At 42.5% G+C, this 25,974-nt stretch overlaps 1 protein-coding gene across 3 annotated transcripts in view; it reads left to right on the top strand.

Moving 5' to 3' along the window:
• The window catches only part of LOC138648710 (receptor-type tyrosine-protein phosphatase eta-like), a 160,891-nt gene that overhangs the window by 24,364 nt on the left and 110,553 nt on the right, over positions 1 to 25,974 (top strand). For all 3 annotated transcript variants that reach the window (XR_011315179.1, XM_069738543.1, XM_069738542.1), the window contains exons 2-10: positions 1,787 to 1,805; positions 2,291 to 2,521; positions 3,408 to 3,680; positions 11,423 to 11,677; positions 11,818 to 12,087; positions 13,801 to 14,076; positions 18,545 to 18,799; positions 22,379 to 22,648; positions 24,116 to 24,403. Coding sequence is in view for 2 of the 3 variants with exons in the window: in XM_069738543.1 (XP_069594644.1) it covers positions 1,787 to 1,805; positions 2,291 to 2,521; positions 3,408 to 3,680; positions 11,423 to 11,677; positions 11,818 to 12,087; positions 13,801 to 14,076; positions 18,545 to 18,799; positions 22,379 to 22,648; positions 24,116 to 24,403 (2,137 nt within the window). In the remaining variant the exon portion in view is untranslated. The remainder of the gene's footprint in view (positions 1 to 1,786; positions 1,806 to 2,290; positions 2,522 to 3,407; positions 3,681 to 11,422; positions 11,678 to 11,817; positions 12,088 to 13,800; positions 14,077 to 18,544; positions 18,800 to 22,378; positions 22,649 to 24,115; positions 24,404 to 25,974) is intronic.

Here is a 25,974-nt window from a genome sequence, read left to right as displayed (position 1 = left end):
GAACTTCAACAATCTACTTTTAATCGAAAGAGCAGTAAAATCTAAAAAAAAAAAAATAAATGTTGCAAAAGTTTTACATACTTTTTAAAAATAGTAAAAAAAAAGTGCATTTTACACCAAGGTACTACCAGGAAGAATCACATAAAAATTCTTACAGTATTTGCATTTACAGGAATTTTCAGGTCACTAAACCTGAATTTTTACATTCCTAGAATTAAAGTTCCATGTGACCATGGAGTGTGCATTCATCATAGATTGTGTTACTGAACTGAACGCTGTTGTGTGTGTGTGTATACGGTAATCTTATCAGAGTATACAACTTTAGAATCCATACAAATGCTTGGGTGGTGTTCAGAGGAATTAGAGCTGATTTTGTCACTGTCCAACATAACCCATGAAGTTAAAGGGGTTTTTATCTCGCAAAGTCCAAGACTCCTATTTGTCAGTGTTTGGGGGGGGGTTTGGCAGAAAATTGAAATATTGCAAAATTTTTGTATTTTTACACCATTCCTGGTCAGCTCCTCCAACATTTGTTTTAATATTGGGCAGAGCTAAGCTAGGAGGGGGTGTAACTGAACACCACCAACAAATACACCATATTTTATTCCGTAAAAGTAGCATACATATGGACTTTTCTTGTGGTGGTGCATGCCATCTTCCAAATGAAAACGGATTGTCGCACTGAGACATTGCCTTTACATTTAATGCTGCAGGTTTCCTTACTTTTCTATAGATCTGTATCACAATGAAATATTGCTGTATCTGTATAACTCTTGAAGAACGCTTATACATTTGTGGCAGATCTGATTTTGTAATTTGGCTTAACACATAATGATGTCATAATCCATTGTGTTGCATGAGACTAAAATTATTCCATCGTGTTATTTTAAAGCATAAAGTGAGGTCTTGAGCCCTCATCCTCATAAGTTAAATCTGTTTTAGTGCGTGTACAAGTCTAATATGTTCTGGAATGATCTTGATAACTCCACTTCCCATCCACTCGAGTTTAAAGGCTGTTTGATCTTCATCAGCTTTCTGCAAGCACTATAGGTGCTGGAGCGTGCTTTCCCTTATCAGTATTCATGGACTGCCTGCTCTTAACTGAATGACCGCTTCTCCGTTTCTGCTTGTGTACAGTTTTAGACAGGAGAGCAGGCATCAAAAGACAGACAAAGAAGTATCAGGCCTGAAAAAAAAACAAAAAACGGCCACTTTTGACTTGGGGACTGGTCTTCTTTAAGTAAAAGAAGATAATTAGAAAGTGTTTCAATGCATCATGTAGATGTTAACTGTGCGGTCTAATATAATGGCTGCCATTACTTCACACTACACTAAGGATCACTGCTTGAGACTGTGATAAGGAGGGAAATGGTGACTGAGCAGGATGTAGGAGAAAAGAGGGAAGTGACAGAACAGGAAAATAAATAATCAATGTGATTGTGACGCATCAGAGCTATCCAGTGGGCGCTATGGAATAAATGGCTCATAATTGTATGTAACACAGCTCTCCGAACAGTATCACACAATACACTTATAATATTTGATGTGATGAGCTGATGTATTTAACACAAGATAGGCTTAGATACAACAGTTCAGCAGCACTCTGTCCCTGGAGATTGTGATACTGTAATGTCTGTACTCCTGCTCGTTCAGTGCACAGCTATGGCAGTGCCGCCCTTTATTGTATCCATAGAGCATCTTTGTAGCCCTATCTGATGCTCCTTTATGATAATGAGAAGTGTTATTCATCACATTTTGCTAACTCTCATGTATTCTTATTTTCCAGGTGGTGTCGTCCTGTGATGGTAAGCAGCAGACTCCTCTTTTCTGTACTTTTTCCTTCTTGTCCATCTTGGAGTGCTGTGGAGCCACCTTGTGGCCAAATTAAAGTAATGTACACATTTCTGTAGGGTGTTGGATCCCACTAGTTTATCGGCCAAAGGTTCATTATTATTATTATTTATTTATTTATTTATTTATAGAGCACCATTAATTCCATGGTGCCGTACATGGTGCTATGTGTGATTGGAGTACATAAATAGGGTCCCGACGCATTTTAACATAAGAAAAAAAAAAACTTGTTTAAGTACAGGCACCTCAAATTTGCAGTGTGGTTTCAAACAGTTATTAACATGATGGCCATATCGGTCCTGTGTTTTCAGTCAGTAACTATGGAATCACATAAGTTTGCATGGGAGCTGTGCACACAAAATACAGATTTTGTTTTCAACTAAAACCATTTGCAAAGTTTTCATTTTTCACTATGGCTGATGATATATTTGCTTTACAGAAATATCTGAATGCCAAACAATCGGCGTCCAGGTGACCACCGCCCAGATCACCATCACTGGACTGACGGCGGGATTCTTCCTGCAGAATATTACTGATATAAATGGCACTGTAATTAAGGCATCCGATAATAGCTGGAATAACACATCACTCATGAGCTTTGTGTCTGGTACACAGTATGTGATCTACTATGGGAACGACACAATCAGCTGCTGCCGCAACGTCACTACTAGTAAGTATGAGGTCGCTGCTCTCATGAATTGTCAGGATCCAGGTTGCATTTGTTCTGGTTGCAGTTCAATTTTTTGTGTTACTATTTTATGCTGTCGTATGAACATGAACCTCACCGTTGGGGTACGTTATCTTTGCGTCATTTGACTGCGTGTTATTAAAGATTTTACTGATTCCGGAAAAGTTTGTAGAAAACCAATATGGTGAACATTACATATTTCCTTATTGCCGCCCCCATTCACAATGATTTTAAAAGATGACAACATGTTGATCATCGACACAGAGTCTGCATGGAAAAGTTGCAAAGTCGTTTAATTACAGTGGATCAAATCTGTGTGCTGATCCAGTGACAGAAATCAAGAGATCCTGAAAAATCCAATTTCCTGAAATAATCCACATCCGGTGGACATACTGTTAGGATGTGCTCACTGCTCACAATGAGTTCCTGATGCATCACATCAATTTAGCCAAAATTCTGGCATAAATCGGTTTGAAAAGTTTTCAGACCAGTTTCTCCCAGCTTTGCTGAAATGTCACTCCAGTCTCTCATTGTCAGAAATGGAGTGTGATTTCTGGCATGGCGCATGGCACTCGTTGGACGTTCCTGATTCCGTAAGAAGCTTGCGCGTTTTAATGAATCAGGAGCCTTTGCCTCCTACATGCCAACTTGAACAAAACTTCAAGTTTTTGAGTAGGATTTTGGAGAGTTTCTGCCCAGTTTTTGCACCAAAAACTACTCCTCAAAAAAACTCTGTAAAATATGTGGGACTACCACTGGACTTGATGACAGAATAGGGCCACTCTGAGTTTAGGGTGCATGTGGTTTATTATGAAAAGTTCACTTTCATAAGCTTTGACATTCTTATTTATTTATTTTTTAACTTCAGAACCGATATCCGTGAAATCTCTGCAGATCGACGCTGTGACCTCATATTCTGTGTCTCTGACGTGGAGTAAACCTGATGAGTATCAGACGTCTTACAGCTACAGAGTCCGGACATTCAACTCATCAGCCACAATAGTGAATGATACAACAGTGACAAGTGAATCAGCGACAATACTGAATCTGACACCAGGAGAAACATATACATTCCTGGTCTATACAAGAGCCGCCGATAACATCACTGAATCCGACCCGGTGTCTAATACGACCTGCACAGGTGAGGATAGCATGACTGTAAACTATGATATCCCCTTCATTAAAGTAATTAAAAAAATAATTATCCTATACAATGCATGACAGAAACTATTAAAAAAAAAATTGAAATTTGAATTTCCATTTTTCATGTACCTTTCTCTTATAAAAAAATGCAGTAAAAAGTGACCAAAACATCATTCATAACCCAAAATGGTATCAATAAACACAATAGCTCAAATCAAAGTTTTTTGTTTTCTATTCTGGAATTCAACATTTCTCTTAACCACTAAAATATAATTATATATATACTAGACTGTGGCCCGATTCTAACGCATCGGGTATTCTAGAATATGCATGTCCCCGTAGTATATGGACAATGATGATTCCAGAATTCGCGGCAGACTGTGCCCGTCGCTGATTGGTCGAGGCAACCTTTATGACATCATCGTCGCCATGGCAACCATTATGACATCTATGTCGATACTGTGCCCGTCGCTGAATCAGAAACATGGGATTTCTACATCTTTTATGACATCATCGTCGCTGTGCTCGTTGCTGATTGGTCGAGGCCTGGCGGCCTCGACCAATCAGAGACGCGGGATGTCTACGTCCTTTATGACATCATCGTCACTGTGCCGGTCTCTGATTGGTCGAGGCCGCCAGGCATCGGGTATTCTAGAATATGCATGTCCCCATAGTATATGGACAATGACGATTCCAGAATTCGCGGCAGATTGTGCCCGTTGCTGATTGGTCGAGGCAACCTTTATGACATCATCGTCGCCATGGCAACCATTATGACATCATCGTCGCTGTGCCCGTTGCTGATTGGTCGAGGCCGCCAGGCCTCAACCAATCAGAGACACGGGATGTCTACGTCCTTTATGACATCATCGTCGCTGTGCGGGATTTCTACGTCGATGCTGTGCCCGTCGCTGGTCGAGGTCGCCAGGCCTGGACCAATCAATCAGAGACGCGGGATTTCCTGGACAGACAGAAAGACAGACAGACAGACAGACAGACGGAAAAACCCTTAGACAATTATATATATAGATTAGATGGCGGCCTGATTCTAACGCATCGGGTATTCTAGAATATGCATGTCCACGTAGTATAGTATATTGCCCAGCCACGTAGTATAGTATATTGCCCATTGACGTAGTATATTGCCCAGCCACTTAGTATATTGCCCAGCTACGTAGTATATTGCCCAGCTACGTAGTATACAGCACAGAGCCACGTAGTATAGTATATTGCCCAGCCACGTAGTATAGTATATTGCCCAGCCACGTAGTATAGTATATTGCCCAGCCACGTAGTATAGTATATTGCCCAGCCACGTAGTACCGTATATACTCGAGTATAAGCCGAAATTTTCAGCCCAAATTTTTGGGCTGAAAGTGCCCCTCTCGGCTTATACTCGAGTCACAGTGGGCGGCAGGGTCGGCGGGTGAGGGGGAGAGGACGCATACTCACCTAGTCCCGGCGCTCCTGACGCTGCCCCTGCCTGTCACACGGTCTCCAGGTGCTGCAGCTCTTCCCCTGTACAGCGGTCACGTGGGACCGCTCATTAGAAAAATGAATATGGACTCCACTCCCATAGGCGTGGAGCCACATATTCATTCCTCTAAGCGGTGCCAGTGACCGCTGACAGGAAGAGCTTCGGCACCCGAAGACCGTGTGACAGGCAGGGGCAGCGTATTTTATATTCACCTGTCCGCGTTCCACCCACCGGGCGTCGCTCCATCTTCCCGGCGCCGCTCCATCTTCCCGGCGTCTCTGCGCTCTGCCTGATCAGTTAGTGCAGAGAGACGCCGGGACCGGACGCTGGGAGCTGCAAGCAAGAAAGGTGAGTATGGCATTTTTTTTTTATTATTGCAGCAGCAGCAATGGCACAACTATATATGGAGCATCTATGGGGCAAGAATGAACGGTGCAGAGCACTATATGGCACAGCTATGGGGCAATAATGAATGGTGCAGAGCACTATATGGCACAGCTATGGGGCAAGAATGAACGGTGCAGAGCACTATATGGCACAGCTATGGGGCAATAATGAACGGTGCAGAGCACTATATGGCACAGCTATGGGGCAAGAATGAATGGTGCAGAGCACTATATGGCACAGCTACGGGGCAAGAATGAACGGTGCAGAGCACTATATGGCACAGCTATGGGGCAAGAATGAACGGTGCAGGGCACTATATGGCACAGCTATGGGGCAAGAATGAACGGTGCAGAGCACTATATGGCACAGCTATGGGGCAAGAATGAACGGTATGGAGCATCTATTTTTATTTTTGAAATTCACCGGTAGCTGCTGCATTTTCCACCCTAGGCTTATACTCGAGTCAATAAGTTTTCCCAGTTTTTTGTGGCAAAATTAGGGGGGTCGGCTTATACTCGAGTATATACGGTATATTGCCCAGTTACATAGTATATTGCCCAGTGACATAGTATACAGAACAGAGCCACGTAGTATATTGGCCAGTCACGTAGTATATTGCCCAGCTACCTATGTCACAGGTTAAAAAATAAAAAATAAACATATACTCACCTTCCGAGGGCCCCTTGTAGTTCGGTCACATGACCGTGACGTCATGGCAGGTCGTTCTCGCGCAGGACCAATCAGAGACGCGGGATTTCTACGTCGATGCTGTGCCCGTCGCTGATTGGTCCAGGCCTGGCGACCTCGACCAATCAGAGACGCGGGATTTCCTGGACAGACAGAAAGACAGACAGACAGACAGACGGAAAAACCCTTAGACAATTATATATATAGATTAGATGGCGGCCTGATTCTAACGCATCGGGTATTCTAGAATATGCATGTCCACGTAGTATAGTATATTGCCCAGCCACGTAGTATAGTATATTGACCATTGACGTAGTATATTGCCCAGCCACTTAGTATATTGCCCAGCTACGTAGTATATTGCCCAGCTACGTAGTATACAGCACAGAGCCACGTAGTATAGTATATTGCCCAGCCATGTAGTATAGTATATTGCCCAGCCACGTAGTATAGTATATTGCCCAGCCACGTAGTATAGTATATTGCCCAGCCACGTAGTACCGTATATACTCGAGTATAAGCCGAAATTTTCAGCCCAAATTTTTGGGCTGAAAGTGCCCCTCTCGGCTTATACTCGAGTCACAGTGGGCGGCAGGGTCGGCGGGTGAGGGGGAGAGGACGCATACTCACCTAGTCCCGGCGCTCCTGACGCTGCCCCTGCCTGTCACACGGTCTCCAGGTGCTGCAGCTCTTCCCCTGTACAGCGGTCACGTGGGACCGCTCATTAGAAAAATGAATATGGACTCCACTCCCATAGGGGTGGAGCCACATATTCATTCCTCTAAGCGGTGCCAGTGACCGCTGACAGGAAGAGCTTCGGCACCCGAAGACCGTGTGACAGGCAGGGGCAGCGTATTTTATATTCACCTGTCCGCGTTCCACCCACCGGGCGTCGCTCCATCTTCCCGGCGCCGCTCCATCTTCCCGGCGTCTCTGCGCTCTGCCTGATCAGTTAGTGCAGAGAGACGCCGGGACCGGACGCTGGGAGCTGCAAGCAAGAAAGGTGAGTATGGCATTTTTTTTTTATTATTGCAGCAGCAGCAATGGCACAACTATATATGGAGCATCTATGGGGCAAGAATGAACGGTGCAGAGCACTATATGGCACAGCTATGGGGCAATAATGAATGGTGCAGAGCACTATATGGCACAGCTATGGGGCAATAATGAACGGTGCAGAACACTATATGGCACAGCTATGGGGCAAGAATGAACGGTGCAGAGCACTATATGGCACAGCTATGGGGCAAGAATGAACGGTGCAGAGCACTATATGGCACAGCTATGGGGCAATAATGAACGGTGCAGAGCACTATATGGCACAGCTATGGGGCAAGAATGAATGGTGCAGAGCACTATATGGCACAGCTACGGGGCAAGAATGAACGGTGCAGAGCACTATATGGCACAGCTATGGGGCAAGAATGAACGGTGCAGGGCACTATATGGCACAGCTATGGGGCAAGAATGAACGGTGCAGAGCACTATATGGCACAGCTATGGGGCAAGAATGAACGGTGCAGAGCACTATATGGCACAGCTATGGGGCAAGAATGAACGGTATGGAGCATCTATTTTTATTTTTGAAATTCACCGGTAGCTGCTGCATTTTCCACCCTAGGCTTATACTCGAGTCAATAAGTTTTCCCAGTTTTTTGTGGCAAAATTAGGGGGGTCGGCTTATACTCGAGTATATACGGTATATTGCCCAGTTACATAGTATATTGCCCAGTGACATAGTATACAGAACAGAGCCACGTAGTATATTGGCCAGTCACGTAGTATATTGCCCAGCTACCTATGTCACAGGTTAAAAAATAAAAAATAAACATATACTCACCTTCCGAGGGCCCCTTGTAGTTCGGTCACATGACCGTGACGTCATGGCAGGTCGTTCTCGCGCAGGACCTGTGATGACATCGCGGTCACATGACCGTGACATCATGGCAGGTCCTTCTCGCGCAGGACCTGTGACTACGTCGCGGTCACATGACCTTGACGTCATGGCAGGTCCTTGTCGCATTCTATCCTTAGCACCGGAATGTGCCGCTTGCATGGAGCGGTCACCGGAGCGTCGCGAGGAGCGGGAAAGGCGGCGGAAGGTGGGTATATGATAATTTTTTATTTTTGTATTATTCTTAAAATTAGATCTTTCTACTATTGACGCTGCATAGGCAGCATCAATAGTAAAAACTTGGTCACACAGGGTTAATAGCGGCGGTAACGGAGTGAGTTACCCACGGCATAACGCGGTCCGTTACCGCTGGCATTAACCCTGTGTGAGCGGTGACTACGGGGAGTATGCGGGCGCCGGACACTGACTGCAGGGGAGTAGGGAGGGACTAATCGGACTGTGGCCGTCGCTAATTGGTTGCGGCAGCCATGACAGCGACTTGGATTCCATGACACAGAGGCCGCGACCAATGAATATCCGTGACAAAAACAATGGCAAATTTGTTTTTTTTCACCCTTTCACTACATTTAGAATTTTTTGTTTTGATCATTTTTTAGTACATTTTATGGTATAGTGAATGGTGTCATTCAAATTTACCAGTCCTCATACAGCTATGGGGAGGGGAAAATAAAAAAAGTTATGGCTCCTGGAAGAAGGGAGGGACAAAAGTGCAAAAATGAATAATTACAAAGTTTTTAAGGGGATAAAGAGAAAGGAATAAAGTAAGTGCTGGTTAGTCTAACTGCTGACAGGTTCCTGGATGGGTGATTGCTGGGTGCAGTAGTGTAGCAGAGATAGTTCTAGAACAGCGTTTCCCAAACTCCAGTCTTCGTGGTCCCAACAGGTCATGTTTTCAGGATTTCTATAGTGTTGCACACTTGATGATAATTCCATCACCTGTGCAATACTAAGAAAATCCTGATAGCATGACATGTTGGGGCCATGAGGACAGGCGTTTAGGAATCCCTGATCTAGAAGGTTCTGTCAGCTTCTCATAGAAGGAAACGAAAGCTAATCTCCCCCCCCCCCCTTACCTCCTTCCCCTCCTTCCCCTCAGCCAAAAGAAAATTCTCCAAGGAGTAGGGTGATTGACAGGTAGTTGAAGCCAATGGTGGTTGTGACTAAGCCGCTGTGCCCTAATGGTGCGTAGTTGAGCTGTGGCCTCAGTCTGTGAGGGAGATTCTGACTTGCTGACAATGAGAAACTAATTCCTGATTTGAATTTCTGTCATATATATGGGGAAAATGGTTTCTGACTGGAATTTTTATCAGATATGAGGGAAAAATGATTTCTGACTGGAATTTCTGTCAGATATGAGGGAAAAAAAACTGGTTTCTGACTAGAATTTCTTTGAGATTAAGGGACAAAAAAGGTTTCTGACTGGAAATCCTGTCAGTTATGGAAAAAAAAAAAAAGATTTCTAACTGGAATTTTTGTCATACGGTGTATGACAGGGGTGTCAAACTGCATTCCTCGAGGGCTGCAAACAGGTCATGTTTTCAGGATTTCCTTGTACTGCACAGGTGATAATTTAATCACCTACACAAATAATGATTACAGCACCTTGTGCAATGCTAAGGAAATCTTGAAAACACGCATGGTTTGCGGCCCTCGAGGAATGCAGTTTGACATCCCTGGTGTATGAGGATACTGGTTTCTGACTGGAATTTCTGTCAGATATGAGGGGAAAAAATGGCTTCTCACTGGAATTGCTGCCAGATTTGCAGAAAATGGTTTCTCACTGGAGATCCTGTCAGTTATAAGGAAAAAAACGTTTTTTTGACTAGAATTTTTGTTTTTCTGTCTGGACTTTCTTTCAGATAAGTTGAAAAACTGTTTTTTGCTGGGAATTTTGGTCAGATATGGGGAATAAAATGGTCTCTGATGCAAATGTCTGTCATATTTGGAGAAATCTGATTGGGAATTTCTGGATGATATTGGAAAAATATCTGACTATAATTTGTCAAATATGAAAAAAACAACAGACATCAGACTGAAATTCCTAGAAAACACAGGAAAACCTGATTTCTAGCAGGCAATAGCCGTCCATAGGCTTCCATGCTACCGATATGTATAGTATACTACTTCTTATTACAGGATGTGTTGTATATAATAGTTCAGCAAATTACATTTTTCCTTATAGAAAAAAACAAAGGTGAGCCAACCTAATGGAGGCCAGTAGGACTTTATTTTGGCCTCCATCGTGTGAATAGGTGCTTATGGGTACATTAGGGGTATATGCCAGGAGCATCCAGCTCTGTATGGTTCGTGTACCCTGCACAATCTGCCTGACATTACAAACATCTACAATGGAGGTAAATGGCAGGAGGATTTCCTGATGTTTGTATCTCCCATGGAAAGCTGTGACCTGTACTTTTTACCTTTTTTATATAATGTGCAGTCAGCTACATGATTCCATACTACAAGAGGCACACTGACAGTCTGCTCACCTCCGTCAGCTGAATGGAGACCTATAGACATATATGGTGCATATACTGGGAGCTATTATCAATGGATATATGACCCCTACACTGGCATTGTGATGTGACTAGACCTCTGCCAATAGTGACATGGAAGGCAGAGATTGTAATAAACCTGCTTTATGGGTAGTCCGACAGAACTTGCCCTCCCTTATAGCTCCAAGATTTCTGTACAGCTGCAGACTGGGCGAGGATGTTGACAAACGTACAGTCTGAGCAATATGCGGCCAGGGGAGCGTTTAAGGCTACTTTCACACTTGCGTCGTGCACCGCGAAAGCGCCGCACAATGGGGGCAGTGGATGCATTTTTCCAGCGCATCCGCTGCCCCATTGTGAGGTGCGGGGAGGTGGGGGGCGGAGTTCCGGCCGCGCATGCGCAGTCGGAAAAAGCAGACCGTCGGCAGCAAAAAACGTTACATGTAACGTTTTTTGCTCCCGGCGGACCGCCACAACACGGCGCAACCGTCGCACGACGGTTGCGACGTGTGTCAATGCGTCGCTAATGTTAGTCTATGGGGCAAAAAAAGCATCCTGCAGACAACTTTGCAGGATGCGTTTTTTCCCCTAAACGACGCATTGCGACGTATTGAAAAAAACGCTAGTGTGAAAGTAGCCTTAGTTGTTCATCAATCTGCGGGGTTCTATATTTGTTATTTTGTTGTCGTTTTTTTCTTTTAATCTAAATAATACGTGTGTTACAAAATGAAAATTTTAAATCGGTGTTGTTGCAAGTTTACGGTTTTATTTTCTGTCAGTTCCCGGACAAGTCTCCAATATCACCATGAATAATTACCATTCGGTTGATGTTCTTGATGCCTCATGGATAAAACCAGCAGGAAAAGTGGATAATTATACAGTCAGTCTAACAGGAGCCATCAATAAGACAACACAAACTACGAGCACACAAGTGAATTTCACAGGATTACTACCAGGCAGAGAATATAATGTCACTGTACAGACAGTCAGTGGGAGCTGCAGCCAGACATCTGCTCCAGTGACCGAGGCCACATGTGAGTATCCTCAGGATCTGCTCAGTAATGGCTCCTTATCATCCTCATATCACCATTCTCCTCTGTTACCGGCACTATTACCTTATTATACAGATGCTGGATATGTTCTCACCTCTCTGTATTTCTCTCCTTTTCTGCAGATCCAACTCCACCTGGAACGTTATCCTTTACCACAATTACAACAAAGAACCTGACATTATCTTGGTTGGAGCCAGTAAATATGACCGGTGTGAATAAGACATATAATATAAGCTACGCGATATCTCCATCAACTACCTTATCTGTGACAAGTCCCACAACAAGTGTCACCCTCCAGAGCCTGATATCTGGGACTAATTACTCCATAACTGTGGTAACATTCGGAGTCCGGGGGTATCAGAGCTCTCCGGTCACCACATCGGTCTATACAAGTAGGTTTTATCATCACTGTTTTCACTTTCTGGCAACATTTTTTAAAAGCTGTCAAAAAGAATATTGTTGATAATATGAAAATGGAACATAGTAAAAATGTCCATATAGATAGAAATTGGCCAAATCTACACATTTGTCTGGATTGGCTGGTTTTCTAATGTGTTTGATGACATCCTAACTATTCCCTGACAAATTATGAGAGGGAATGTAAAGAACAGCTGAGTGTTGCAGCATATGGGGGAGTCAGGAGAAATAGCTGTCAGCTGAACGGTCTGCTATGCTGAAGCATCTGGCCACTGCGGTTTTGACGCTGCATAAATACGCAGCGTCAAAACTGCAGCAATTTCTGATCATGTGCACGTACCCTAGATAATTTTATTTTAAGTGTGGATGTGCTTGAATATGAAAAACTGGGAGCTTATGTTATGTTACTGCTCAAAGTTTCTCAGAATAATCTGCCCCATTGTATCATGTACCAGAAGAAGAGCTAGTCTTGTAAACCAGGATATCTTAGCCCAAACTTGAAGATCTAATTTTTTTTTTCTTAAAGTCACATATATAGGAAGTGTGTGATGTCATATTTTTCCTCTAAACTTGATTGTTCACTCATGATCCTGAAATGTGTTAAGGTGGCCATACTCATTTGATAGAAGTTGATAGTTGAGCAGCCATTGAACAAGCAATAGTCTAGTAAACAGTTATACACATTTTAGTCCATACCCTTTGAAGAAGTGTCCAGCGTGGACACGAAACGCGCGTCGGGTCACTCACCATCTTGTGAGGGTCTTTTGTGCACACAGCGGTAAGTTTTGCTGATATTATTCCAGCCTTATTGACATGCTATTTAGCACGCATGGCTAGTTATATAGGGTTTCTTATCATAGCATAATATGTGCTTACTCTGTGCCTATTAGGGCTATACTAGGCTATTTGCTAGACCTCATTTGTTTCCCCTATCGTCCATAGCGGTTTGTAGCCATGATCATATCATTACTTACCTGACATATAACCATTGATGCACTGAAGTTATAGATACTTTATTTGATTACTGACTTATGTGTGCACATTACCTTATACTGTATATCCTGAATATTTATGACACTTTGTGTTTTTTAATAATTTGGTCTAATAAAATGTATACTCTTTTTATATACCTTAATTCGAGTAACTCTCGTATTTTTCTCCTGATTCTAAAGTATTTATGGAGTTTGAATTGCTTTGTACGTGCTGGGCTACTACTTAGTACCCCCACTTGATGGCATTTAGGATGCACCTGGGTTTGTTTGTATGCATATTGGTATTGCGGTCATTAAGCCTGGCTATAGGGTTAACGGAAAAATTGATAATTGACCTTCCAGGGACTTTTTTTTTCAAAGAATTTTTTTTTTTAATAGATCTTTAGTATCAAACGGAAAGATCATTCATCTGGCCATTGGACAAAAATGCAAATGCAGCCATCTTTGCCATAAATAATGACTGTGTGTGTGATCATTTGGCTGAAAAGTGACATTTATTGTTAAAAATCATCAACTTCAGTCTAATACATATAGCCAACTTTAGACTTGGGATAAGTCTGCTTCTATTCTGGCTGAAATTACGATAAATTATGCCAAGATTTTTAGTTTTTTGGGGCAGTGGTCACTACTAAATAATACTACATATTGTTATCTCAATTCTGTATCCACACTAAATTTATTTTTTTTTTATTACAGATCCAATGTCGGTGAAATCTCTGCAGATCGGCGCTGTGACCCCATATTCTGTGTCTCTGACATGGAGTAAACCTGATGAGTATCAGACGTCTTACAGCTACAGAGTCCAGACCAACGTCACCTCATCAGCCACAATAGTGAATAATACAATAGTGACAAGTGAATCAGCGACAATAATGAATCTGACACCAGGAGAAACATATACATTCCTGGTCTATACAAGAGCCGCCGATAACATCACGGAATCCGACCCGGTGTCTAATAGGAGCTGCACAGGTGAGGACAGTGAGAATTCGTATAATAAGTCCATGTGGCTGTAAAGATAATTATACAAAACATGATCTATAAATCCGAGAATCAGAGGGCAGCATAAACGATATGTTAAAAAATATAATATACGGTATATTATGGTAAATCAGTTTAAAGTAATTATTTTTACAAAGCTAAAAATGCGGAGAAAAATAGCAAGGGCCCTCAGATAGCCAGGTGAGACAGGATGTAAATATTATTATTATAATTTATTATAGTGCCATTTACCGTATATACTCGAGTATAAGCCGACCCGAGTATAAGCCGACCCCCCCCTAATTTTGCCACAAAAAACTGGGAAAACTTATTGACTCGAGTATAAGCCTAGGGTGGAAAATGCAGCAGCTGCCGGTGAATTTCAAAAATAAAAATAGATGCTCCATACTGTTCATTATGGCCCCATAGCTGTGCCATATAGTGCTCTGCATCGTTCATTATTTCCCCATAGATGTACCATAAAAAGCTGTGCCATATAGTGCTCTGCGCCGTTCATTATTGCCCCATAGCTGTGCCATATAGTGCTTTGCGTCGTTCATTATTTCCCCATAGATGTACCATAAAAAGCTGTGCCATATAGTGCTCTGCACCATTCATTATTGCCCCATAGCTGTGCCATATAGTGCTCTGCGCCGTTCATTATTGCCCCATAGCTGTGCCATATAGTGCTCTGCGCCGTTCATTGTTGCCCCATAGCTGTGCCATATAGTGCTCTGCACCGTTCATTATTTCCCCATAGATGTACCATAGAAAGCTGTGCCATATAGTGCTCTGCACCGTTCATTATTGCCCCATAGCTGTGCCATATAGTGCTCTGCACCGTTCATTATTGCCCCATAGCTGCCATATAGTGCGCTGCACCGTTCATTATTGCCCCATAGCTGCTATATAGTGCTCTGCACCGTTCATTATTGCCCCATAGCTGTGCCATATAGTGCTCTGCACCGTTCATTATTGCCCCATAGCTGCCATATAGTGCTCTGCACCGTTCATTATTGCCCCATAGCTGCTATATATTGCTCTGCACCGTTCATTATTGCCCCATAGCTGTGCCATATAGTGCTCTGCACCGTTCATTATTGCCCCATAGCTGTGCCATATAGTGCTCTGCACCGTTCATTATTGCCCCATAGCTGTGCCATATAGTGCTCTGCACCGTTCATTATTGCCCCATAGCTGCCATATAGTGCTCTGCACCGTTCATTATTGCCCCATAGCTGTGCCATATAGTGCTCTGCACCGTTCATTATTGCCCCATAGCTGTGCCATATAGTGTTCTGCACCGTTCATTATTGCCCCATAGCTGTGCTATATAGTGTTCTGCACCGTTCATTTTTGCCCCATAGCTGCCATATAGTGCTCTGCACCGTTCATTATTGCCCCATAGCTGCCATATAGTGCTCTGCGCCGTTCATTATTGCCCCATAGCTGCCATATAGTGCTCTGCGCCATTCATTATTGCCCCATAGCTGTGCCATATAAAGCTGTGCCATTGCTGCTGCAATAAAAAAAAAATGCCACACTCACCTCTCTTGCTTGCAGCTCCCCTGCGTCTCGTCCCGGCGTCTCCCCGCACTGACTGATCAGGCAGAGAGAGGCGCGCACACTATATGCGTCATCGCGCCCTCTGACCTGAACAGTCAGAGCAAGAGGACGCGAAGACAGAGCGGCGCCCGGCGTGTGGAACGCGGACAGGTGAACATTACATACTTACCTGCTCCCGGCGTCCCGCTCCCTCTGCCCGTCACACGGTCTTCGGTGCCGCAGCCTTTTCCTCTATCAGCGGTCACCGGCACTGCTGATTAGAGAAATGAATATGCGGCTCCACCCCTATGGGAGGTGGAGCCGCATATTCATTTCTCTAATCAGCGGTCCCACGTGACCGCTGAAGAGGGGAAGAGCTGCAGCACCCGAAGACCGTGTGACGGGCAGAGGGAGCGTCCGGAGTGCCGTGACTAGGTGAGTATGCCTCAGCGCCCTCTCCCCCTCACCCGCCGACCCTGCCACCCACCGTGACTCGAGTATAAGCCGAGAGGGGCACTTTCAGCCCAAAATTTTGGGCTGAAAATCTCGGCTTATACTCGAGTATATACGGTATTCCATGGCACTTTACATGTGAAAAGGGGGTTATACATAATTAAAAAAAACAAGTACAGTAATCTTAAACGATTCAAGTCATGACTGGTACAGGAGGAGAGGGTAGAGCTGGTCGTGCAGTGGTTTCGTGGATCGGTGGTTGCTGCAGGTTGTAGGCTTGTCGGAAGAGGTGGGTCTTCAGGTTCCTTTTGAAGGTTTCCACGGTAGGGGAGAGTCTGATGTCTTGGGGTAGAGAGTTCCAGACTAGAGGGGATGCGCGGGAGAAAACTTGCATGTGATTGTGGGAAGAGGAGATAGGAGGGGAGTAGAGAAGGAGATCTTGTGAGGATCGGATGTTGCGTGCAGGTAAGTACCGGGAGATATCAACTATTCAAACAGTCAATCACATAACAGTATATATTTCACGTAATGACACATACATAGCTCTGGATTCCAAAAAAGGAGATAGCACTAAATTGATTATAATTCCAAGTGGAATGCCGAGCTGACATTTTTATTGATACCATTTTGGTGTAGATACAATGTTTTGATCACCCGTTATTGCATTTTATTGCAATGTTGCGGTTACCAAAAAAAGCTTATTTATGGTGATTTTTCTCGTTACGCCATTTACTGATCAATTTTATTCTTTTTATATATTGCCAGATCGGGATGTGTCGATACGAAATATGTGTGTTTTTTTTTTTTCTAATTGTTTTATTGTGAATGTGGTGAATGGGGAGGATTTAAACTTTTATCTTTTTAAATTTTTTAAAATATTTTTAAAAATATATTTTTTTTAACTTTACACTTGCTTCAATTGTCTCCATGGAAGACTAGAAGCTGCAGTCATCCGGTTGCTTGTGCTACACAAAGCAGGGCTTGAGCCCTGCACTGTGTAGCAGAAATGCTCAATTCCTATGATCGCCGACCATCGGGTGGTGCTCATAGCCATCCGCCCAAAGACGAATCCAGGTCTCCTACAGAGTCTGGGTTGTTATGCCAACCCATTGGTGACCCGCGGTCATGTGATACGGGTGCCAATGGGCGGGATTAATAACGCACTTCCGGCATGATCATGTTAAATGGAGCTGTTGAAATCAGCTGACATGTTCCGGAAAAGGTGTGGGCTCAGCGCTGGATCTCACATCAAAGGGGGAACCCGATATGTGCCATACATGTACGGTACGGTGCATGTTGTGAAGGTATTAGTCAGTTTTTTCCAATAAAGTAAAAGTTTTATATCCTGGATGGTTGTGCCGGTGAACTTCCCTTTTCTCTACCTGTTTGTATGTTTATTGCTTTCTGTTACCCCGTTTTGTTTTTGTGCCTTGTTTACCGTATATTTCTGTCCTATGCCTCATGGGGTAAGGGAGGTGACAGACCGGGGTTTAACAGGTGCACAGTAAAGTCGGAGACTCAGGCCTCTCTATCTTCAAGAGTACCCCAGGACATGGATAATTAGGGTTCCACTTCCAGGGGCAGTTTGATGGCCCCCTTCCTTCCTGAAGACAGTCTGTACGACTCCTGAAAAAAAAAATCATGCATATTGGGATTGGGTTAAAGGGCTGTTCCAATTTATTTATTTTTTTATTAAATCAACTCAAATGTTTAGAAGGCTATGTTCACATGGCAGTATTTTGGTCAGTATTTCACATCCGCATTTGTTCCTCTCCTGGTCTTCGCTTACAATCAAAGAAAAACTATAATAGAAACATAGGCACCACTTCTGCATTTTTGACCCACTCCTGGTTTTGGATTGCAAATACTGATGTGAAATACTGACGAAAATACTGCTGTGTGAATGTGGCCTCAGTGATACATTTGTAAGGGGAAGTGGGGCTTGCATAGCTAATAAAAAGAGCTGTAAGCCAGCTAGCACTGATGACGAGCGGGCATGGGAAACCTCTTGGTCATGCACAAACCAGAAAGGTTGCTGTTAAAAACTGGGGCCAGAGTTTTATAGATTAAGATCGGGGCATTACCCAAGTTGTAGAACTTCTTCAATTTAAGCACATTTGATAACCTTTTTTTTTTGCACTGGCTAATTCCTTTACTAATAAATAAATTGACGTACTTCAGAAGAAAAACACAATTATCACTGACTGAAGCAAATCACCAATGATACTTTTGTGATATTGATATTTGTACTTTTTGTAAATAACACTTTAAAGCTGCTAGTGCTAATTAGAATTGCAATTTCATCTACATAATATTTTTATTTTATAATATATACGGTACATAGATATCAGTCATGTCACAGATGTTTAACTGTGCTACTACCACAGGTCAATTACTCACATCATACCAAAGGTATCTGCTGTATAACTAACCTGGCTGTGATTTATTTTATTATTCTCAGTTCCTGGACAAGTTTCCACCATCACCATGAATAATTACCAGTCGGTTGATGTTCTTGGAGCCTCATGGATAATACCAGGAGGAAAAGTGGATAATTATACAGTCAGTCTAACAGGAGCCATCAATAAGACAACACAAACTACGAGCACACAAGTGAATTTCACAGGATTACTACCAGGCAGAGAATATAATGTCACTGTACAGACAGTCAGTGGGAGCTGCAGCCAGACATCTGCTCCAGTGACCGAGGCCACATGTGAGTATCCTCAGGATCTGCTCAGTAATGGCTCCTTATCATCCTCATATCACCATTCTCCTCTGTTACCGGCACTATTACCTTATTATACAGATGTACAATCTCTATTAATCTATATTACATCTATTGCACAGTATATACCGTATGAGAATAAACATACTAGAAATAGGAGGAAACCAATATGGCTAAATAGAGCTGTAAGGAGCGCAATAAGTGACAAAAAGAAAGCATTTAGAGAATTAAAGGAAGTCGGTAGTGATGAGGCATTAAATAAATACAGAAAATTAAATAAATTCTGTAAAAAGCAAATCAAGGCAGCAAAGATTGAGACACAGAGACTCATTGCAAGAGAGAGTAAAAATAATCCTAAAATATTCTTTAACTACATAAATAGTAAGAAACTAAAAAAATGATAGTGTTGGCTCCCTTAAAAATAGTCTGGGTGAAATGGTGGATGAGGATGAGGAAAAAGCCAATATGCTAAATGACTTTTTTTCATCAGTATTTACACGCGAAAATCCCATGGCAGACAAAATGACTAGTGATAAAAATTCCCAATTAAATGTCACCTGCTTAACCCAGCAGGAAGTGCGGCGGCGTCTAAAAATCACTAAAATTGACAAATCTCCGGGCCCGGATGGGATACACCCTCGAGTACTGCAGGAATTAAGTACAGTCATTGATAGACCATTATTTTTAATCTTTAAAGACTCCATAATAACAGGGTCTGTACCACAGGACTGGCGTATAGCAAATGTGGTGCCAATATTCAAAAAGGGGACAAAAACTGAACTCTGTAATTATAGACCAGTAAGCTTAACCTCTACTGTGGGTAAAATCCTGGAGGGCATTCTAAGGGACGCTATACTGGAGTATCTGAAGAGGAATAACCTCATGACCCAGTATCAGCACGGGTTTACTAGGGACCGTTCATGTCAGACTAATTTGATCAGTTTCTATGAAGAGGTAAGTTCCGGATTGGACCAAGGGAACCCAGTGGATGTAGTGTATATGGACTTTTCAAAAGCTTTTGATACGGTGCCACACAAAAGGTTGATACATAAAATGAGAATAATGGGGATAGGGGAAAATATGTGCAAGTGGGTTGAGAGCTGGCTCAGGGATAGGAAACAAAGGGTGTTTATTAATGGAGCACACTCGGACTGGGTAGCGGTTAGCAGTGGGGTACCACAGGGGTCAGTATTGGGCCCTCTTCTTTTTAACATATTTATTAATGACTTTGTAGGGGGCATTCAGAGTAGAATTTCAATATTTGCAGATGACACTAAACTCTGCAGGGTAATCAATACAGAGGAGGACAATTTTATATTACAGGATGATTTATGTAAACTAGAAGCTTGGGCTGATAAATGGCAAATGAGCTTTAATGGGGAAAAATGTAAGGTCATGCACTTGGGTAGAAGTAATAAGATGTATAATTATGTGCTTAATTCTAAAACTCTGGGCAAAACCGTCAATGAAAAAGACCTGGGTGTATGGGTGGATGACAAACTCATATTCAGTGGCCAGTGTCAGGCAGCTGCTACAAAGGCAAATAAAATAATGGGATGCATTAAAAGATGCATAGATGCTCATGAGGAGAACATAATTTTACCTCTATACAAGTCACTAGTTCGACCACACTTAGAATACTGTGCACAGTTCTGGTCTCCGGTGTATAAGAAAGACATAGCTGAACTAGAGCGGGTGCAGAGAAGAGCGACCAAGGTTATTAGAGGACTGGGGGGTCTGCAATACCAAGATAGGTTATTACACTTGGGGCTATTTAGTTTGGAAAAACGAAGGCTAAGGGGTGATCTCATGTTAATGTATAAATATATGAGGGGACAGTACAAAGACCTTTCTGATGATTTTTTTAATCATAGACCTGAAACCGGGACAAGGGGGCATCCTCTGCGCTTGGAGGAAAAAAGGTTTAAGCATAATAACAGACGCGGATTCTTTACTGTAAGAGCAGTGAGACTATGGAACTCTCTGCCGTATGATGTTGTAATGAGTGATTCATTACTTAAATTTAAGAGGGGACTGGATACCTTTCTGGAAAAGTATAATGTTACAGGGTATATACACTAGATTCCTTGATAGGGCGTTGATCCAGGGAACTAGTCTGATTGCCGTATGTGGAGTCGGGAAGGAATTTTTTTCCCCAATGTGGAGCTTACTCTTGCCATATGTTTTTTTTTTTGCCTTCCTCTGGATCAACATGTTAGGGCATGTTAGGTTAGGCTATGGGTTGAACTAGATGGACTTATAGTCTTCCTTCAACCTTAATAACTATGTAACTATGTAATAAGGCCAACCAATTACAAAAACAGACACAAAAATGACCAGTGGGTAAATATGGCAGGATGAATGTCACACAATGGGGTAACATAGAAAATGTCTGTAGGTACAGTGAAAAGCTCAATAGGGTCTTAGCTGAAGATAGCGAAGAACAATTAAGGGTGCATATAGGTGCTCACTAGTGATGAGCGAGTATACTCCTTGCTTGGGTTTTACTGAGCACGCTCAGGTGGTCTCCGAGTGTTTATGACTGCTTGGAGATTTAGTTTTCCTTGCTGCAGCTTGATGAATTGCGGCTCCGTACATCTCGTACACACACAAGGCTCCGCTCCGTAGACCTCGTACACACGGCTCCGCTCCATACACACGGCTCCGCTCCGTACACCTCATATACACAGGGCTCTGCTACATCCACACTGTAAACCCATCCTGACCCCTCACATAAGCTTACCCTCATCCAGCACCATGACAACCAGCATAGTCCTGCAATACAGAGAGGCCCTTGATCATGTGACCCATGACTCCTCCCCTCCGTGACCTCATCACAGGTCCTGTGCGCACAGAGCAGCGGCAACCATGTATTTGGTGTGCGGCTCTCTGCGGGTGGAGGGATGTGGCTCTGCAGTGCAGGACCGCGTAGCACTCTCAAAATCGGGACTGCCCCGCGGGATACGGGATGGTTGCGAGGTGTGGTACCGGATCGCGGCTCTGAATCTCTCCGGTTCAGGGAACCGGCTGCTTTTTTAACAAGTGGTTCCATAGAACCGGGGAGAACCAGCCGAATCCCACCCCTCCCTGGCTTTACACATGGTCAAGTAACAGTAAAAATATAATTGATTTTATTGGGAACATGGTATAAAAACAAGATAAAAAGTGAGGGAAGAATACACCATTGGTATAGCCTTTGTCTGTACCAGTGGTGTATTCTTCCCTCACTTTTTATCTTTATTGTTCACTACGACAAACCCTGCACAAAACTGCAGTGACCCTGCTTTTTCACCTACCAGTTGCTATTGTGTTTCCTTGGTTATGTTTTTTTTTTTTTCTTTATTGATGTTATATGTAAAATTTGTTAATTAAATATTATAAATGTTTAATTCTCAGTATTCTGTGTCCTGCACAGTCAATTATAGAAATTTCTTGATGGGGACATGTATTTACCTTATCGTGGTCAACGTGGTTGGGTATTTTCGTTGTCAACGTGGTTAGGTATTTTCTTATTATACAGATGCTGGATATGTTCTCACCTCTCTGTATTTCTCTCCTTTTCTGCAGATCCAACTCCACCTGGAATATTATCCTTTACCACAATTACAACCAAGAACCTGACATTATCTTGGTCTGAGCCAGTAAATATGACCGGTGTGAATAAGACATATAATATAAGCTATGGGATATATCCATCAACTACCTTATCTGTGACAATTCCCACAACAAGTGTCACCCTCCAGAGCCTGATATCTGGGACTAATTACTCCACAGCTGTGGTAACAGTCGGAGTCCGGGGGTATCAGAGCTCTCCGGTCACCACATCGGTCTATACAAGTAGGTTTTATCATTGTTTGCAACTTTTTGTAAAGAATATTGAAGAGAAAAAGGAGATTAATGAAAAAATAGAGGATATTGATTTTCAGATTTTTTTTATGAAAAGTAGAGTCAGATTAAAGTGAAAAACTAAAAGCTTTTGTTGAGTATTATTTCTAAATTAATATTTTAATGAATTTCTAAGAGCATTCTGCTCCGTTGTTTTCTGAGTTGGGATAATGCTGAGTGATCTAAACCTGAAGAAGAGCTTCTCCTGTACACCAAGAGATCCTCCATTCATATTTCCAGCCAAAAATAAAAATCCACTTGTGTACTAAGGATGTGAAATATGTATTCCATCCAGATCTGTCAATGTTAAGTCAAGAACAGGATACAAGTGTTAAGATGGCCATACATTTAAGATCAGAAACTGAGCATAGTCCAGCGGTATCCGTGGCAACAATTTTCATTAAAAAATAGCTTTTATTTCGCCATATAAAAATTGGACATTAAGAACAAATAATCCACCAATAAAGGTTACGCATCACAGCAAAATACACACTGTGCAGCGTCTGCAACCAACGCGTTTCGATTCTAGGTCATAATCATGGTTTCTGCTGGACTATGCTCAGTTTCTGATTGCTCTGGTTAATCACCCTTTTCCATGCTGAATCCGGAGGATGGGATACAGATTTCATGGGTGAGCTGACAATTTTTCTATTTGTTTGTTATACATTTAAGATGACTATTAGCGGAAAACTGTTACTCCTATACCCCAACCTAAGGTAGTGGCTTATGCACTTTAGAACAAACAGACATTCAATATGTCTGATTTTTCTTTTCTATGACATCTGCGTAAAGTAGTGACAAAACCCTACCCACTGGATGGTCTGCCAGTGCTATCAAAATCAATGGGTTTGGCCAATATGTATATGACGTGTATGTAGCTACCTTTTAATCTACAGTCATTTGAGCGTATAAAAAAAATAGGTCCCTTTCTCATCAAGGAGAGTGGGACGATTTTTTCTCACTTGTCATCCGTGTGCTGTCTGTATACAATTTGCTTTTTTTTTTATTTTTGTTTTTTTTACTCAGCATCTATTAATCTTTTACAGGACTATTTAGTTTCCCATCTTACAAAATTGCAATATATCCTTCCTTAAAAATCAGATGTTATACTGATGGTCGTATGGCATCTGATTTTTTTTTAACTTTTTTTTTCTCTCGCATCCATCCAATTTCAGAGTCCAATTGCAGCATGCTGGGATTTTTTACTCATGCCGAATAAAGCTATGAAAAAGTACTCAGATCTGCACTGCCTCATTGAATAAAATTGGTCCGAGTGCAATACCTTTTTTTATCGGATTGCATTTATCCGAGATATACGATCGTGTGAGAGAGCCGTCAAACATGACATCTGATGCTGTTGCAGTCTACTTCCATTACGAGATCCTGTATCCATAGCAATTGTTTTTTCTTTTGTTACAGAACCATTATCTGTGAAATCTCTGCAGATCGGCGCTGTGACCTCATATTCTGTGTCTCTGACGTGGAGTAAACCTGATGAGTATCAGACGTCTTACAGCTACAGAGTCCAGACATTTAACTCATCAGCCACAATGATAAATAATACAATAGTGAATAATACAATAGTGACAAATGAATCAGCGACAATAATAAATCTGACACCAGGAGAAACATATACATTCCTGGTCTATACAAGAGCCGCCGATAACATCACGGAATCCGACCCGGTGTCTAATAGGAGCTGCACAGGTGAGGACAGTGAGAATTCGTATAATAAGTCCATGTGGCTGTAAAGATAATTATACAAAACATGATCTATAAATCCGAGAATCAGAGGGCAGCATAAACGATATGTTAAAAAATATAATATACGGTATATTATGGTAAATCAGTTTAAAGTAATTATTTTTACAAAGCTAAAAATGCGGAGAAAAATAGCAAGGGCCCTCAGATAGCCAGGTGAGACAGGATGTAAATATTATTATTATAATTTATTATAGTGCCATTTACCGTATATACTCGAGTATAAGCCCACCCGAGTATAAGCCGACCCCCCCCTAATTTTGCCACAAAAAACTGGGAAAACTTATTGACTCGAGTATAAGCCTAGGGTGGAAAATGCAGCAGCTGCCGGTGAATTTCAAAAATAAAAATAGATGCTCCATACTGTTCATTATGGCCCCATAGCTGTGCCATATAGTGCTCTGCATCGTTCATTATTTCCCCATAGATGTACCATAAAAAGCTGTGCCATATAGTGCTCTGCACCATTCATTATTGCCCCATAGCTGTGCCATATAGTGCTCTGCGCCGTTCATTATTGCCCCATAGCTGTGCCATATAGTGCTCTGCGCCGTTCATTGTTGCCCCATAGCTGTGCCATATAGTGCTCTGCACCGTTCATTATTTCCCCATAGATGTACCATAGAAAGCTGTGCCATATAGTGCTCTGCACCGTTCATTATTGCCCCATAGCTGTGCCATATAGTGCTCTGCACCGTTCATTATTGCCCCATAGCTGCCATATAGTGCTCTGCACCGTTCATTATTGCCCCATAGCTGTGCCATATAGTGCTCTGCACCGTTCATTATTGCCCCATAGCTGCCATATAGTGCTCTGCACCATTCATTATTGCCCCATAGCTGCTATATATTGCTCTGCACCGTTCATTATTGCCCCATAGCTGTGCCATATAGTGCTCTGCACCGTTAATTATTGCCCCATAGCTGCCATATAGTGCCCTGCACCGTTCATTATTGCCCCATAGCTGTGCCATATAGTGCTCTGCACCGTTCATTATTGCCCCATAGCTGTGCCATATAGTGCTCTGCACCGTTCATTATTGCCCCATAGCTGCCATATAGTGCTCTGCACCGTTCATTATTGCCCCATAGCTGTGCCATATAATGCTCTGCACCGTTCATTATTGCCCCATAGCTGTGCCATAAGAACACCTCAACAAAATGTTATTTGAAAAAATACAAAATATTTATTAAATATTCAGGATATTTGGAAAACAAGGGAGGAATAGATTAAAGCCACGTTGTACATGTGGGAAATGCAGGGGTGCACAGAACTGGGTCAAGACTCAAACAGTATTAAATGGATTTCACATCCAGTGATTTGCTACCAAATACGTAGTATAACATATTCTATACAGCCTAACAGGTTGTGTAACAAATGTTCAATTTTAGGCTGGTCAAAATAAATTACAGTCACCATGTTAATTTCCATAACTACGTGTGTAGGCTGTTAGGTTCAACCAGCAGAGTGTCTTTAATCTTTTTTTTTTTTGCATTTTGCTCACTGGAATGACACC

This window comes from Ranitomeya imitator, chromosome 9 (genome assembly GCF_032444005.1).
Source record: "Ranitomeya imitator isolate aRanImi1 chromosome 9, aRanImi1.pri, whole genome shotgun sequence".
Lineage (NCBI taxonomy): Eukaryota > Metazoa > Chordata > Amphibia > Anura > Dendrobatidae > Ranitomeya > Ranitomeya imitator.
The sequence above is the reverse complement of the archived record's forward strand: the minus strand, read 5'-3'. Positions and strand labels throughout refer to the sequence as shown.